At 41.7% G+C, this 17,685-nt stretch overlaps 1 protein-coding gene across 1 annotated transcript in view; it reads left to right on the top strand.

Annotated features, from left to right (window-relative positions):
• Positions 1-3,647: 3,647 nt before the first annotated feature.
• Positions 3,648-17,685, top strand: part of LOC128647343 (uncharacterized) — a 61,790-nt gene continuing 47,752 nt past the window's right edge. The window contains exons 1-2 of the mRNA XM_053700127.1: positions 3,648-3,657; positions 12,106-12,209. Of these exons, the coding sequence (XP_053556102.1) occupies positions 3,648-3,657; positions 12,106-12,209 (114 nt within the window). The remainder of the gene's footprint in view (positions 3,658-12,105; positions 12,210-17,685) is intronic.

Genomic DNA, 17,685 nt, shown 5'->3' with positions numbered 1-17,685 from the left:
ACCCCAGATGATCGTTTTGGCCTCCTTTGGGCCTAGTCAGTAGGTGCAGCCATATCTCTCTAAGCATATTGGGCAAGGAGCCCACGCCTGGTTTCCCCCATCACCCTTAAAGGGACAGTTTACTCAAAAAAATTCTCCCCTTTAATTTGTTCCCAATGATCCACTTTACCTGCTGGAGTGTATTAAATTGTTTACAAGTAGATCCTTTACCCTTATATTGGCATTTGAAATAGTTGATTTAGCATGTGGTATCCCCACCTATTCTGAAAGTTTGTGGCCGCAGGTCCCAGCTATAGATAAGCTTTGTAAACACAGCCAGCAGAAGAAATGATACTCCCAGTAGGATATAGCAGAGATAAGGTAATAAAATGTTGATTTTCCATTGTTTTTTCCAAGTACTGGTGATTGTTTTATGGACAGATATAAGATTAAGTAACATGTTTATGTGCACAATGTGATACAGTAATGAGATCGGATTATACCTACAAGCTCAACCCATTTTATTAGGTTGTGGGTTCAAAACACAAAATCAGAGCTTTAATATTCACAAATAAACCTTAAAAAGCTAATTTTCATACATTTTTTACTCCGCAGTTGGTAAAAAAAGCAATTGTAAACACATTAAGGGAAAACTATTTTACAGTATACTGTCCCTTTAAGGAGACTTTCCCCATGGTCATAATACAAATACAAACAGAAAGAGAAACAAGCTGCCAGGAATAAACAACAGCTCAGTGACTTGTAATATGGCCCGGTTACCACCTGGGAGTAGCTTATTTTAGTCCAGATGTGGACTCTGTGTCCAATGTGCTTAGAAGAACATGTTAGTTGTTCAGAGAAGAATTGCCTGGTATTTCGGGGCTGGACTGACCTTACTAGGCGGGATCAGACTGATATACTTCAGGAAAGTTCTCTGTGAAAATCACAATTAGGCTAAAAGAGGCTGTCCCCAGGTGGTAATTCACTATAGAACAAGCTACTGAGCTTTTGTTCGTTCCTGGTAGAGTGCTTCATTGTGCAGTGAGACAGTGACGTCATTGACTACTTCACCCTCATTGTGCTTAGCTGCATTGCTGCAATGTTTTAGATAGTGGCAGTCCCTCTGCACAACATGTGACAAAATCCATGTGGCTGCTGTCAAATGGAAGTGGATAACGTTAATGGACATGCAATTGTTTCTGTCCTTAAAGGGATACTAAACTCAATTTTTTTCTTAAATGATTTAGATAGAGCATGCAATTTTAAACAACTTTCTAACTTACTCCTATTACCGGTTTTCCGGAAACCCGCCCACCCGATAAGCCGCCCATGGGCGCTTATTTTAGGTGGGCGGTTATATGGGGTTAAACATTATCTGATCGGGCAAGGCGGGCAAAAAGGGCTTACCGGTCTTTTTAATCATGCAATGTCCTGTTGTCGTCGGCTAGGTCGGGAGAAGGCAGCATATACGCCCCGGACTCACTCCTTGAGCTTGTCTATCCTATGTGTGCTTCCTCTCCCTACATCAACCTCCCGCGTCCCCAGATGACGTCACACCCACTCGATTCTTTCCGGTCACCTGCCCTGCACTCTCAAATGGGACGGATCCTAATATATACCGGTACGCCTGTGCTCTCCTTCCCCTTAGCAATCTAGGTACCGGTAGTAGAAAAGATGTTCAGGGCACCAGGCTTCATCCATAAAACTTGCTGGTTTTAAATTGTACCATACTTTACCAATAAATTAAAGTTTTATAGATTAAGCCTGGTGCCCCTGAACATCTTTTCTACTACCTACCGTACAAACTGTGAAGCATTTTACTAACACAAACTAACACAAACCTGTTATGTATCCTGACGACTCGAGTCACACAGGGACACAGTCTGACTGACAGTCTGCCCATAAAGCTCTGTAAATCAATGCGGCAGCCTTCCCTATGCCTGAGCCTGACACTCGAGCTCCATAGCCTACATCCGGTCAGGATCTTCACTTTATTGGTGTGCTCTATGTCAATCAAATTCATCCAGCCAATCCCCTGCAGGCAGCTCACATGTTCCAATAAAATACGAATAAGTATAGCTTTGCTTGGAGTTGCAAGTTACCGGCTGGAGTCCAAATAATAAAAACATAGCATTGATCCTAGGTGGGGTGAAAATCAGGTATTATCTTAAATAAAAAAAATATATATTTAATCTGCTCTGCTCTGCCCAGATTGAATTACATAGGTAAAACAGTACCTATACCTATACCCCAAAATGGAGTCCAAACCGGTACCAAAACGTGTGCAAAAGTCATATACTATCAGTGACAAGTTAGATGCTGTTAAAAGAGTAAAAGAACTTTCTGGTAATTTATCTGCAGCCGCAAGAGAGTTGGGTATTGATAGAAAACGTATACGTGAATGGTGCCAAAGGGAATCTGAACTGACAAATATCCCAGACAAGAAGAGGCGCAGATCTGCAGGTGGTGGTCGAGGACCACAACATGCACATTTAGAAACTGTACTATTACAGTGGGTTAGGGAACAACGTGCAAATAAACTGATTGTTAATTATCGCCGTTTACGTGAACAGGCTTTTGTAATTGCACAAGAGCATGAAATAGAAACAGCGGAATTCAAGTGCTCTGATAAGTGGATATCAAACTTTATGAAACGTAACAAGCTATCTGTGAGAAAGTACACATGTAGGTCAAGCAGACAATAAAACTCTAGGAGAAAAGGCACAAATTGCACGCAGCTATTTGGACAGTATACCTTCACTAACAGCAGATTTGGAAGCTGACCACATTTACAATATGGATGAGACACCTGTATATATTGACATGTTAAGCTCTTCCACCATAGACTTTGTTGGCAATAAAAATGTGGATGCTAGCCACTGTGGTGCTACTAAAGCTCGCTTTACTGCTGTGTTATGTGTTAATGCTGCTGGCAGTGTTATAAAAACAATGATAATCCTTAAAGGTTTAAAAAAAGTTCCAAAAGTTAAGGTACCAAAAAATATTTATTTAACAGTATCTAATAAGGGATCAATGACCTATGAACTTATGCTTTTGTGGATTCAAAATGTGTTTGGACAGCAAGTGTCTCGATTATTCAACATAGAGAAATCTGTATTGTTCATGGATGAATGCTCAGCACACAAGAAGTCCGAATTGTTGGAGGCATTTCAGCGTAGGAATACAGTTGTCAAACTTATCCCTCCGAAAACAACATCCTATCTACAGCCATTAGATGTAGCAATCAATGGTCCATTCAAAAAAGCACTTCGTGCTCAGTGGGAAGATTGGTTTGCCAATGGCGAAAAGGAGTATACAAACAAAGGTTATCGCAAAAAACCTTCCTATCAACACATAGTGGACTTTGTGGCTCATGCTGTAGTCAGTCTCAACAAAGAAAGCATAAGTCGTGCTTTTCAATGCTGTGGAATAGCACCCCGTGGGCAGACAGTGAAAAACGAACTGTTGAACACACGCTTAGTTGAGGTTTTATCTGTCTCTAATGAAAATGAAAGAGAAGATGATGATTATGATGATGATGATGACCACGATGCAGAAAGTGAAATTTCCAGTACCAGTACAGATGAAGATATACTTGAATTGTTCAAAAGTGATGACGAGTTGGAATTCAAAGGCTTTGAAAGTTCATGAAGATTTAATCAGACAATATGGACTATGGTACCGTATATATGTTGGTTACTTGGTTGTATTAAAAATTTTGAAAGTCAGTTTTACTTATTTGATGTTACTATAATAAAAAAAAAGTTCCTATTTGAGAGTTACATGAACATTTTACCAGATGCCATATGTTTTATTAGGTTATACTGGTATTAGGTTATATTAGGTTATATTAAAAAAATTGAAATGCCAGTTTGATTTAACATGCTGTTTTTTTTTATTTTTAAAAAAATGTACATGAGGTAATAAATGTACTTACTACAAGAAAATAAAGCATCCTCTTTTATTTGTTATGGCTTAGCACTTTAAAATCATTTGGAGGGGCTATCAGCATCCTACAGACTGGTATAAGTGACTACCGTATTATAGCCCTGGGCTGTTATTTGGTCCAAGAATGAAGGCCAAAAAAACAGGTTTTTCCATTTAACGGCCCTGGGCGGGTTTTCGGAAAACCCCGGTATGATTTTTTCTTCATTCTCTGTATCTTTATTTAATAGCAGGAATGTAAAGTTTATGAGCCGTCCAATTTTAGGTTCAGCACCCTGAATAGCGCTTGCTTATTGGTGACTAAATTCAGCCAACCAATAATCAAGCATAACCCAGGTTCTGAGCCAAAAATGGGCCGCCTCCTAAGCTTTACATTCCTGCTTTTTAGTTAATAATAGCAAAAGAACAAAGAAACATTGCTAATTTGAGTAAATTAGAAGAAATTAAGAAAGCTTAAAATCGAATGCTCTATCTGAAATTTTAAAGAAATTTTTTAGACTTAGTATCCCTTTAAAGTGATGGTAAATCTTAGAGTTTGTGAAACGCTAAGATTTTAACTAATAAAGGGGGGGGGGGGGGTTAATATACGGTACCAAGCAGGAATTCTTGCACGGCTATTGGCTAAAAGGTGGAAACATCAAATAGCGTTCTGCCGTGGGCTGCCTTAGCAGCTCAGTGCGGCGAACGCTGCAAACAAATAAAGGAGCTTTCAGAATAAAGTATTTTATACTTCATGAATAAAAAACTCCCCTTTATTTGTTCCAATAGTAAATCCTAGCGTTTCACAAACTCTAGGATTTACCATCACTTTACTACTCATGTATTCGGGAGGGCTGTTGGTTAGGAAAAAATAAAAAAAAATATATTAAAAAAAATGAATTTCTTAATACAAAGCTTTGTTTTTGAATAACAAGTGAATGGAAATTAATATGCAACACTCAAAATATATTTTTACAGAATGTTTTTTAACCCTTTAAAAATTAATAATCATTTAAAATGATGGTAAATCCAAGTATATAACAAACTCTAGGTTTTACCATCACTAAAAATAAACATTAGTTTCAGTCATCAGTTATTAAATAAACAATGATAAACTCTCCCTATATGTGCTGCAAGTATATAGCTAACTCAACAGCTCTGGCCGCCCACGGCACAGCGCTCTTCTTCAATTAGGTAACGTTTCTACCTCTAAACCAATAGCCGTGTGTGTCAACTGACATCCTAGCACAGCTATAGGGTGAGTTTAACAGTGTTTATTTAGTAACGGATTACTGAAACTAATGTTTATTCTTAGTGATAAGACATCCTAGCGTTTGTTATATGCTTAGATTTACCATCACTTTAAGAACCGTATAAAATGAATACATTAATTATTGAAATAAAAATGGTATTGTTTATTTGCATTAAAAATAGTAACAAAATTGTTCTCAACAAATCATATTTTATGAAGAAAAAAAAAATTCCTATTGAAATTATACAGGAAAAAAACTATTAAAAATCGTAATAAAACTAAACTGCACATGCAAACAACTCTGACGTTTGTATTTATAATACAAAACGCAAATCCTACTGTTTTCTTTATTGTAAAATGAATTTCCCCACCTAATGGTCTGAACAGGGGCGTTCCATGGGTGTAGCTGAAATGTATCCACCAAGTCCCCCTGCAGCTCTTGCTGCTGACTGTCCTAAAGCTTTAACTGCCATTCTTCTTTCCACTCTCTCAGTGCCATCTTAAACGGACATTAAACACTACATACATTTTCTAAGCATAGTATTAAGGTTATCCTCCGCCTCCCTCTAGTCATGAGTTCTGCCATGTTGAAATCTAGCTTTCATTGGATTCCATTGCATGCATATGTGGAGCAAACCTTTTTCAGATACTTGCAGTAAACTTAGGTTCCAGTATGGCGTCTCCCATATTTAGAGGGAGGTGCATGAAATGTATTTAGGGCTAGATTACAAGTGTCGCAGTATGTTTTTTTCCCGATCGCGAAAACTCCGCTAGAGTTAAGCTTTTTCCGCTAGTCGCGTTGCGTTCGTATTACAAGTTAAACATATTTTGCGCTAGCGTTAACCTGAATAGTGCGAAAAAAACAAACTTAATTTTCCACGTGCATGTATTCCCTCATAGAAATGAATTAAGAGAAAAAAATGGGGGGAAAGCGACCACCCGAGATCGCGCAACTCCATTGCATTTTCGCATTCCATATAGAAGTCAATAGAGAAAAAAGAATTGTTGAAAAAAAAAACCTAACACCCATCGCACAACATAGCATATTTGCATTAGCAAATGTGAAATATTTTACAGTAAATACATAGTTAAAATCTATATTAAATCTGAATATTGCATAAATATGTTTTATCATGTTTTCATCTACTTAAAGGGACACCAAACCCATTTTTTTCTTTCATGATTCAGATAGAGCATGCAATTTTAAGCAACTTTCTAATTTACTCCAATTATAAGTTTTTCTTTGAAATAGCAGAAGGATTTTGAGCGTGTGATGTCACGTTGTGGGCGGAGACCAACCTTCTGAACTGCAAACCGTAATTATAGACATTGTTTACAAATATACAGTCTGTGTAATATACAGAAGTTCTAGCTGTGGTTGTTCTCTGTAAACCCCTGTGATTTTAACAGTTTTTAATAAATTGTTTTAACATTCATCTGAGTTCACTTATATCTGCTCCTGCTGGAGTCTACCATTGATTTTATATCTAGAGCTTGATGTGAAGCTCTGTAATATGTGAATTAACCCTGTAGTCTCACAGAACTTCGCCATTGGCAACATTGATCTGTTTTATTCGAGATTAACCCTTAGGGGCCTATTTATTATGGTGCGAGCGGACATGATCCGATATAGCGGATCATGTCCGATGCACATCGATAAATCTTGTGAACTGCTGGTGCGATACGTATTCGATCGGGTTGATTTCTGTCCGCTGCCTCAGAGCAGGTGGACAGGTTATGGAGCAAAGGTCTTTAGAGGCATCAAGCTCTATATGGAGCTTGATAAAGATGCCCCTTGGAGTTCGACTGCAGCATTCATTTCCACTGAGAAGTAATCCCTGGGATCACTTATGCACATTTGGAGTTGGGATTTAGTCTCCAATTGACTTTTTTGGACATATCCTTTTTGCACTAACACATTGTTTTTTGTTTGATTTATTATTGTCTGCGTTTTAGTCAGGTTAATAATTTTATTTTTGTATATTTCTAGTGAAATGCTTGTGCAATGATAAATGGCGACAGCGTATGCTGTTGGCATTTATCGATGTGTGGCGGACATGATTGCTACAGCGGATCATGTCAGTCCACACATTGATAATTCGGCCCCTTAGTGTTTAACACAAATTTGGCTATTTATATTTTACATGCACATGTATATGAAAATAAACTCTTTATAAAAATAGAAAATTCACACTGATTGCATGTATGGTAATTCTAGGCAAGTATAGCACCTGTAATCACAATCTTTCATCATATGCGATCCATACAGTTGGGCAAATTTATCATTGTGCGAGTGGACATGATCCGCTATAGCGGCTCATGTTCGCCGCACATCAATAAATGCTGACAGCATACATTTATCCAATCGTCCGCTAGCAGGGGGTGTCAATCATCCCAATCATATCTGATCGGGATGATTGTTGTCCTCAAAGAGGTGGCGGACGAGTTAAGGAGCAGCGGTCTTAAGACCGCTGCTTCTTAACTTCAGTTTCAGGGGAACCTGAAACTACCGGGTTAGATTGCAGCATCCGCTGCTTAATAAATCTACCCCAGTGACTCTTTGTAGGTGCAAACAAGAAAAGTTTCAACTTCATATCACAAATCTTAATATGTATAGTAAGTGAAGACTTACCGCACCTCAGCAAACTCAATCAGGGCACCTCTCTTGACCCACAAGCCAGTGACAATGAGCTGCAATATTATCGTGAGCTGTTAATCCTGAAGACAGCATGTTTCACATCTCAGCTGTGTATAGTGTGTACAACCAGATCCGTAGTGTGCGTACACTTAGATGCCGATACTGTTTGAAACGGCAGAGGTTGAAAGCCGCAGATTACTAAGGCTCTCCTCCATGCCCCTCTCTTCGGGACGACTGTAGTAAACAAAGTAACCGATCTGTGCTGTGCCCTTTACATTTTTATATATCGTATCCACTAAAGTGGACATTTTAATCTTTCATCTCTCTCCTGACTTGGATTTTTGTGCCGAGATTGATACTTTGTTTGCTACTGTATATGAAAATATATAGATCATACATAAAATCCTTGAGAACTGATCATTGTATGACTCATATGTTTTTGACGTGGCTGAATTATGCTATGTTTGACTTTTGTTTGACTTTTCCTGTGCAGTTATCTTTAAACTTGCACAAAATAAAATGCAAAGATTCCCCTCTTAAAGTGAATGTAAAGTTGAATGAATCAGTGCCCGTTTCTTAAAAAATACTATTAAGGGGGGCGTGTCTAGGCGGCGGTCCATGACAGGACGTGTTATCAGGAGCTCTAGAAGAATATCTGCACAAATCCGCCGATTATGCACTGATAATTGCAGCATCTATGGGAGAAAAAACGTTTTATTGTGTCTGCAGTATAATCCACTGAACTGATCTTTACCAAATTTGCTGACTTAATGATTCTGGAGCGCTGATCTGGACTGCTGTGGCCTCTGGCGGCGGGCCTCTTCTGAGACCTCAGGCACCCCCCCCCGGTCTATCCGGGTAAGGCATTCCCTACTGGATTGCAATCCTTCTCTAAAGGAGAAAAACATTTATCATTCATGCTACCTATGTCTGCTATGCCGTCCTTGTTCTGGGGGATAAGCCAGGAGAGAGGATTGAGAAACTTCACTGCTACACACCATATGTAAGAAATGGCGCCTTGTGTCGCTATACTACTTCAGACTGTGACCCGCTTACTAGAGGAGCATCACAAACGGATATTACAGACCTGGTTTGCTGAAAACTGATAGTCTTGCGAGAGCTCACAAAGCAAGCCAGACATCGATATAATGCCCCAGAAGCTCCCCGAAGAAATTTGACAAAGAAGACAGCCCCCAAGCGCACCTCCCAGACACACTAGATCCCTTGCTGCAGGTCCCGGTCCCGGATGGGGACAATCACAGCACCGCAATCTGAGTACACCGGTAGGTAACGCTTTAAGGATGGGCGATTCCTCTGATCACTCACCGGGAATGAGAGCGATAATGAGTGGTTCCTTTGTGGGGAAGCCGAATGCGGGGAGACCCGCGAGCGCAACTAGAGTAGAATTGAATGTTGCTTCTCCCCGGTCTTGAGGGGACCTATCATGGGCAGAGACACAGGGGAGGCTGGTCGCGGGGAAATCACTATACCTGCTGTCAAAGGACCGCACACTGGGGGCACTTATATCACCTGGATTTATAGGCCAAAGCCACCGCACTCAAAGTTTTCACAAAGAGGGGAAAATCGTCTGAGCCTAGCCTCCGCAGCATATCCGATTAACCAGTTCGCACCGCACAGACCTCCTTTTTTCTGGGTCACAACCCCTATGCTTTAAAAACGAAGACGCAATAAGGAGAACAGGCATCGGATAAGAAGCTGCTACTTTCTGGTTTTGATGTGCGGCAATTAGACAGACTGTTATATGTAGCACACCCACAGAACTTATTATAAGAATCAGCAGGCAAGTTCATCCCCTGCTTAAACTATGTATGGGGTTACTTTCCACTATGAACATGGATAGAATGGGAACTCTAACAACTACATTAAGCCCTTTGTGGTTGTTTTTTCTTTTTGTTTTGTTTCTTAATTTCACTGTATTCTTTATTTTTCTTTCAGCATTATATGTCCTGTTGTATGATTCTTCTCTTCCTTAGTTTAATACAGGATAACATAAGGAACATTAACAGACAGTTCAATATAAAGCAGAACTAACTTATAATGCAATCTATATGTTAAAAGCTTTTGGCCCTGCACTCTGCTTTCTTTCATATGTGCATGCCTCTATAGTTAAGCTGCACCTACATGGTGTCACTGTACCAACAGAATTAATATGGAAGCTTTATAGTGCTTAGACTTAAATGTAAATATTCTGCTCTACACTGTGTATTGCTCCCTAAGTGGTTTTCCCTTACAAACTTCCTACACGTCACACAATGATTTATATTAATGTCTGGGTTGGGGGGCAATGTCTGGGTAATTTATTAGAGTTATAATGGGCGCTGTTGTATTTTTATATATGTCCTTCACCAGAAGAGCCTTGTTGCAAAGGTGGGTAGGCTCATTTTCCTACTCCAGGATCAGGGGTATTACTCCACTTGGCGTTATAAGAGGAAAGATATTTCATTAGGATAGTGCCCCTCAAACACATGTTTTTTGTTTCAATGTTTGTAGTTATGTTAGTTGAACTGGAGGTTCCATTTATTTTACTATTGTTTAGAGCAGTATCTAAGTCAGTTTGCTATTCAGTACTTTGGAGTGATTTGACTGTACATTCTGGTGACCCCTTCTCCTCACGACGATGTCCCTTATGTACTTAGAGGTCCCCTTGCAGAGATCAATTAGAAAATAGTTCTCATGATGATAATAGCTAACATAGCATCAGTTAATCCTCTTTTGCGCAGCCAGCGGCCGAGGTAGCGCAATACTTTGAGGGTAACTACCGGGGGAAAGGAAAAAGAACAAAAAAAAAATAAAAAAAAAAAAAAAAGGCAAAAAAAAAACAAAAAAAAAACGGGAGAGCTAAGTAATAGTGAGCTTGAGTAAGGGGCTGCCCTGGTCTGGGATTTAAACACCCAAAATGCATTCAGGGATATTATCTGGGGAGTTGGAGGTCACCTATGGCCTAAGGAGGTTGGCTCTGTAGTTGAAAGATATATCAAGTGGCAGCAAAGATAGTTCAACTCCCCTATTTGTAGTCCCCATTAGTCCCCTGTCAACCTTAATGAGTAATAGGGTTCGCCATGTTCAACTCCAATTCTCCTTCCATTGCGGGCATAGACTTAGTCAAGAGAGAGTGCGCCATATAACAGGATGACATCGCTTAGAACAAACTTTGGACACCTTTGTAATATGTCCCTTATAATTGATTATTATCCTCATTTCTCCTTTAGCTTTACTTTGATATGGCAGACATAGGAAATATATCACTTTGGGTCATTATAAAATTCTATGGTCCAAAAGGTGACCGCACCTATCATTAGAGTCCCCCTATTGAGTCATATATATTCTCATGGGTCCAAGAGTGGCCCCTAGAAGTGTGGGGGGCAAATATCTATCTATATATTAAAAACATATAAATTAGGTTTATTACTAGTGTAAATAGCTTTACTTACGGTGATATTGGTTTTGACTTTTAATTATCGTTGTAACTTATTGTTATGCACTTCCATGTCATACTTCTGTAACATAATGTATATGCTGTTTCCGCTATTGTGCATTGCCTTGGAGCTGTATTTATGAATAACCTCAATAAAAAAATTAAAAAAAAAAAAAAATACTATTAAAAACAGGGTCCCCTTTCATTCATTAAACTTTACATTGCAGCGTTTTTTACCTTAATTTAGCAAAACCAAACCGGCGATCCTCCGCCCGCCTCTCCTGTTGTACTTAGCACCTCAATGACGAAAACCGGCTTCCTCCAATCTCACGGCGCTGGCCTCACGAGATGAATGCTCTAAGGTGCACGCCTCTGATTGGAGGGAAGATGGGTTTCGTCATTGCTTGAGGTAAGTACAGAGGAGCTGCGGGCGGGGAATCACCGGTCTTGGTTGCTAAAGAAAGGTAAGCATTTTAAAAAAAACCACTGCAATGTAAAGTTTTAATGAATTAAAGTGCCCCTGTTTTTAATAGGTATTTTTATAAACCAGGGCACTCATTCATTCAAATTTACATTCACTTTAAGTAAACAGTATTTCTGCTGTACCAATTAATTGCTTATATTAATTTTATTTAATTATAATCTATGCAATAAGCATTGAAACATTTTAATATTAACTCATTTTAGGTTTAATACTAGGTTTTAATTTCTGATGGATTGTCAGTAAACTCAGCCGGGTGGTGCAGCCATTTAAAAGGCCCCTGAAAAGAACACTGTAATGACACTGCATTTTTAATGTGCAGTTATGGTAAAAATATTCAATTGGATACTGTCCTTTTGTTTAATATATTTTTAATTTTGTTATTTATTACACAGCTCGCAGACCTTTATACCGACCATCAAAGAGTGTTCTTCTTGATATACGGAAATATCAAGGATCCACAATGCTGTTAATCAGTAAGCTGCCATTTTCAAGACTGGTTAGTATAATGATGAATTTTAATTTTCTATTTTTCTAAATAATATGTTTATTAGCAAATAAGGAGAGAAATGTTTTGTTGTCATTTTAGTTTTATCATGTACACTTATATATGTATTCTGGGGCTAGTGCATTTATACATATCCTAAGGCAGATGATGTTGTGATCTGAGATGTAATTGCAGGAAAATTGCAACATGTCTGCAGAAAGAACAGGAAACATGCAGGAACTGTTATCGCTTTTGCTTTGCAAGAGATGCTCCACAGAAGCCTGTTTCACTTCAAACAGTGCTGTGCTCTGGGATGTACTGTGTAAGTTTTTCCTTAACACAGTGACAGCCAGAGGGAAGTGTTGTTTGAAGAGAACAGTCAAATACGGAGCAGCGCTGCAAAGCAACAGTGCAGAAAAATTTTCACCAAAAAAATCTCATTGCAGGATGTGAAAAAAAGCTCTCTCTCTCTTTCTCTCTCTCTCTATGTCTTTCTCTCTGTATATAAAGAGTATCTATCTATCTATCTATATCTATCTATCTATTGGGTACTTTATAGAGCGTGAACTAATTCACCCGTGAGGGTCTCAAGGCGCTAAGGGAAAGGGGATAGGAGGGGAGGGGGGGGGAGGGGATGGGCGGTTCATTGAAGAGCCAGGTTTTGAGGTCCTTTCTGAACTTGGTAAGGGAGGTGATTGTTTGGAGGTGCTTTGGCTGCCATGTGGGAGAAGGATCTTCCACCCGCTGTGGATTTGCTGATGCTGGGATGAGCTGTGAGTGCTTGGTCGGGCCCGATCGGGAGTTGTCTGGCGTGGGGTGTAGAAATTTATGCGGTGGTTGATGTATTCGGGTCCGATGTTTATGTAGGGCCTTGAAACGCCGTGGGTAAGGTGCTTGAAGGTGATTATCTTTGTTGATGGGGAGCCAGTGAAGGGTTCCTTAGGTGTTCGTTGATGTGGCATTGGAGAGGGACTGTCAAAGATGCGTCTGGCTGAGTGGCCGTTTTGGATATGTTGGAGTCTCTTTTGGAGTTTGATGGTGGAGCCGGGCATAGAGTGCGTTGCCATAGTCCAACCGGCTTGCTGACGAGGGTGTGGGTGACTGTTTTCTTGGTTTCGGTAGGGACTCCACTGAAGATTTTTCGTAGCAGGTGGAGAACTGTGGAAGCATGTTGAGGTGATGGCTTTGAATTGTCGGTCCATGGCGAGTAAGGAGTCCAGGAATGAAGCCTAGATTTTGTGCGCGGTCTTCGGTTGGGGTTGAGAGGGTGACCGAATGCTGTGGGCCCACCAGGAGTCATCCCATGCGGATTTATTGGGGCCCAAGGAGGAAGACTTCGGTTTTGTCTGTGTTTAGTTTGAGAGCCGGTTGTCATTCAATCCCAGGCGCGACTGCTGTCAGGACCTTCATGGACGTTCTTTTTGGTGGTGGTGGGATCTCGGGCGAGTGAGATGTTTAACTGGGTGTCCGTTGGCGTAAGAGACAATGTTGAGGTCGTGGCATTGGACAGTGGCGGCCAGAGGTGCCATGTAGATGTTGAAGAGGGTGGGGCTCAGCGAAGAGGCCTTGCGGTACACCCGCAGTTGACTGGTGTGGGTTTGGAGGAGAAGGGTTGGGAGTCCGACTTTCTGGGTCCCTGCCCGTGAGGAAGGAGGTAATCCATTCCAGGGCTTTGCTGCGGATGCCGGTGTTGTGTAGACGGGTGGGGAGGGTGTTGTGGTCGACAGTGGTTGAAAGCTGCTGATCGGTCGAGCATGATGTGGACTGTCGGTCTCGGTGCTGTGGTTGCTTCTGAAACTGGATTGGGTGTGGTCCAGGGTGTGGTTGGCCTAAATGTGGTCAATAAGTTGCAAGTTGATGGGACTTCTCTATAATTTTTTGCCGGGGAAGGGGAGAGTAGAGAGATGGAGCGGTAGTTTTTCGGGTACGTGGGGTCTGCCGAGGATTTCTTCAGCAGGGTTTTTCAGTTCTGCGTGCTTTCCAGACATCGGGGGAAGGTGCCGGTTTTGATGGAGTAGTTGATGGTGCGGCGGAGTTCAGAGGCGATGGTGTATGAACCAGATGGCCTTGTTGATGGTTTGGGCGTCCTGGACGTTTTTTTGAAGGCGGCGAGGGTGTTGGAGCAGTCCTGTAATCCAGCGGTGGAGGTTGCGGACGGAGGGAGTTGGCGTCTGTGGAGTAGGTGGGGAGGATTTGTTTAGGGTGCGGTGTAGTTGGTCTTGGGTGATGTTGTTCCAGTTTCTGTGGGGCCGGGTGGTTACTGTCGGAGGTGGGTGGTGGGTTTGTTGAAGGAGACGTGTATGCGAGTGGTGTCAGTCCAGAGGAGTTCGGTGATGTGATTGACTGAATATGTGGTTTCCTGAGGAGAAGATCGGGTCGAGGGTGTGGCCGGCTGCGTGGGTTGGGTAGTTGACGAGTTGCTTCAGGTCCGATGGTTCCAAGGTTTTCCATGAGGGTGGGAGTGTTGTGATCATTGGGGGTTGTCAAGATGGAAGCTGAGGTCACCGAGGAGATGTAGTCCTTTGTGGGTGAGGGCATGGGGTGCAATGTGGTCGGTGAGTAGAGTCACAGAAGGGCGGGACGACGTCCGGGAGGTCTGTAGATGAGGGGTGCCGTGGTGGGTGATGGTTGGGGGTTGACCTGGATCTTGAAGTGTAGCTGTTCTAGGCTTGGTGAGTGGTCGTCGGAGCTGGTTGTGACTTGGATGATGTGCTTGTGGATGATGGCGATGCCTCCTCCAGGTCTGTTGGCTGCAGTCTTTGTGGTTGATCTTGTAGCCGTCGGGTATTGCAGTGGCAATGTCCAGCGCTGATGCAGGGTTCAGCCAGGTCTCGGTGAGGAAGGCGACGTCCTGGGAAGGTAGAGTCTAGCAGGTTCCAGATTTTGAGGGCGTGCTTGTGGATGGAGCGGGTGTTGTGGGAGGATGCAGTTGAGGTAATTGCGGCTGTTTTGGGGTGGGTTAGTTGGTTGGGTTGTGGTCCGGAGGGAGGGGCAGTTGTGGCAGGTGAAAAGGTCCGAAGGTGTTGGTCTGGGATTTTATATATATATATATATAAAAATATATATACACTCATCGGCCACTTTATTAAGTACACCTGTTCAATTGCTTGGTAACATAAATTGCTAATCAGCCAATCACATGGCAGCAACTCAATGCATTTAGGCATCTAGACGTGGTGAAGACGACTTGCTGAAGTTCAAAACCGAGCATCAGAATGGGGAAGAAAGGGGATTTAAGCGACTTGAACATGGCATGGATGTTGGTGCCAGACGGGGTATCTGAATATTTAAAAAACTGCTTATCCACTAGAATGTAACATACGTCCCTTTAAGAATGCCGTCCTGCTACTGACAATCATACTGTTTGGGGAGTATCTGCATTCAACTTACCTGCCAAAATTATTAATCATTCATGCACCTGATTCCCTCAGCCTCTTTTTAAATCATTGCTGGCCTAATGTGCATTGCATTAGCTTTTATTATTATTATTATTATTATCAGGTATTTGCAGAGCACCAACAGATTCCGCAGCGCTGTAAAACATAGTCGGTGTACAGGATAGCTTTTGTAGGGGTCAAGTGGTTAGAGGGCCAGGCCGAGAGTTTTCACTGTTGTAGTCAGCTCTTATGAAGCGATCTGTAAACAGCTGGGCCCATAGGCTTACGTTCTAAGGGGTTCAAGGGGAAAGCAATGGAGTTAGGAAGGTTAGTGTTGGTTGTATGCATCCCTGAATAGTAGAGTTTTTTAGGGAGTGCTTGAAGCTGTTAAAACTAGGGGAGAGTCTTATGGGGCGAGGCAGGGAATTCCACAAGATGGGGGCCAGTCTGGAGAAGTCCTGTAAACGGGAATGTGAGGAAGTAACAAGAGAGGAGGAGATCCCTGAGCTGATCGAAGGGGACGGGATGGAGAGTATCTAGAGACAAGTTCTGAGATGTTTGGGGGGAGCAGTGCAGTTGAGAGCTTTATATGTCAGGGTGAGGATGTTTATGTTTAATCCTAGAGGCAAGAGGAAGCCAGTGAAGGGATTGGCAGAGAGGTGCAGCAGATGAAGAGCGACGAGTAAGGAAGATGAAGCCTGGCAGAGGGCATTCATAATGGATTGTAAAGGAGCTATGTGGCAGGATGAGAGAGTGGATTAAAATCTTGGTTGTATCTTGTGTAAGGAAATGTCTAATTTTTAGCAATGTTTTTTAAGGTGGAAGCGGCAGGCTTTAGCAAAGGACTGAATGTGAGGAGTGAAGGAAAGATCTGAGTCAAGTGTGGACCCCAAGACATCGGGCATGCGGGTAGGGGTAATGATGGAATTATCAACAGTTAATAGAAATTTTGGGGGGTGGAGACAATGGAAGATAGGGGGAAAAATAAAGAGCTCAGTTTGTGAAGAGATTTAGCTTAAGGTAGTGAGAGGACATCCAAAATGAGATGTGAGATAGACAGTTAGTGACACGGGTTATTAAGGAAGGAGGTAGGTCTGGTGCAGAGGTAGATTTGGGTGTCATCGGCATAGAAATGGTATTGAAACACCATGGGAACTTTATTAGGGAACCTAGTGACGACGTGTAGATTGAGAAAAGAGAAGGGGGACCAAGGACAGAGCCTTGGGGTACCCCAACAGAAAGTGGTAACGGGGGCAGAGGATGGCTCCGGAGAAGGGCTTATATAAAGTGTTTTGTTCCAGAACAACAGAGGTCTGTGACTGTTCCAGTATGTATTTTACCAGTATTTTCAAACTACAGCCTTTCCTTTTAAGCTAAGCAAAATCATCTAATCAGAAGTATTCCATATAATTCCATTTTGTTTTTCCTATGGGTTGCCTTATCTTTTATTTTAATCCGGTTAGGATGGATTTTATTTGGTTTTAAAGCTCATGTTTGTGATCGCACTGTTTACCTCTACTGTTCATGAGGACGTGTTTTAGTATTATGTTGTCTGTTGTTGATCTCTCTTTCTTAAGAAGGTGACTGATGTGGCCTTGTCAGTGTTGGGCCCTTGGTTTCAGGCTGGTACTGACTGGGTACAAATCCTTCTGTTTTTAAGGCCTATTGCAGACACGTGGCGCCTGTTATGCCTGGCTGGTCCGGTTATGGCGCTGAGTGGTTCCCACTACTATTAGTTTTTCATTTACAAGTTTTTAGCTAGCATTCCGGAAAGATTTGAGGGTCCGTGGTTTGTCTAGGGCATGGAGGATTGTGTTCGGTCCTCATTAGCCTTTCAATCTAGTTAGCCGGATCTCCATTGAGATCTGCTACGACATTCTCTGTTGGTTCCAATTTCGGAATCTAGAGTGTTTCCTTCCCATTGTGGGTTAGAAGTTGAAGGATTTAGGTTCTTCGTGCAGCCAGTTCGCTGGTGGTCTTGCCTTTCAAGGTTCCTTGGGATTGTCCTTTTAGGACTTATTCCCTCTTGAGGTCTCTTCTTTAGGGGTCAGAGACTGTTTGGACATTGTCCATTTTTTCTTGGCAGAAGTTGAGGGCTGTGCTCTTATCTG

This window comes from Bombina bombina, chromosome 2 (assembly GCF_027579735.1).
Source record: "Bombina bombina isolate aBomBom1 chromosome 2, aBomBom1.pri, whole genome shotgun sequence".
Taxonomy (NCBI): domain Eukaryota; kingdom Metazoa; phylum Chordata; class Amphibia; order Anura; family Bombinatoridae; genus Bombina; species Bombina bombina.
Note: the sequence above shows the minus strand (reverse complement) of the source record. Positions and strands in the feature narration are given on the sequence as shown.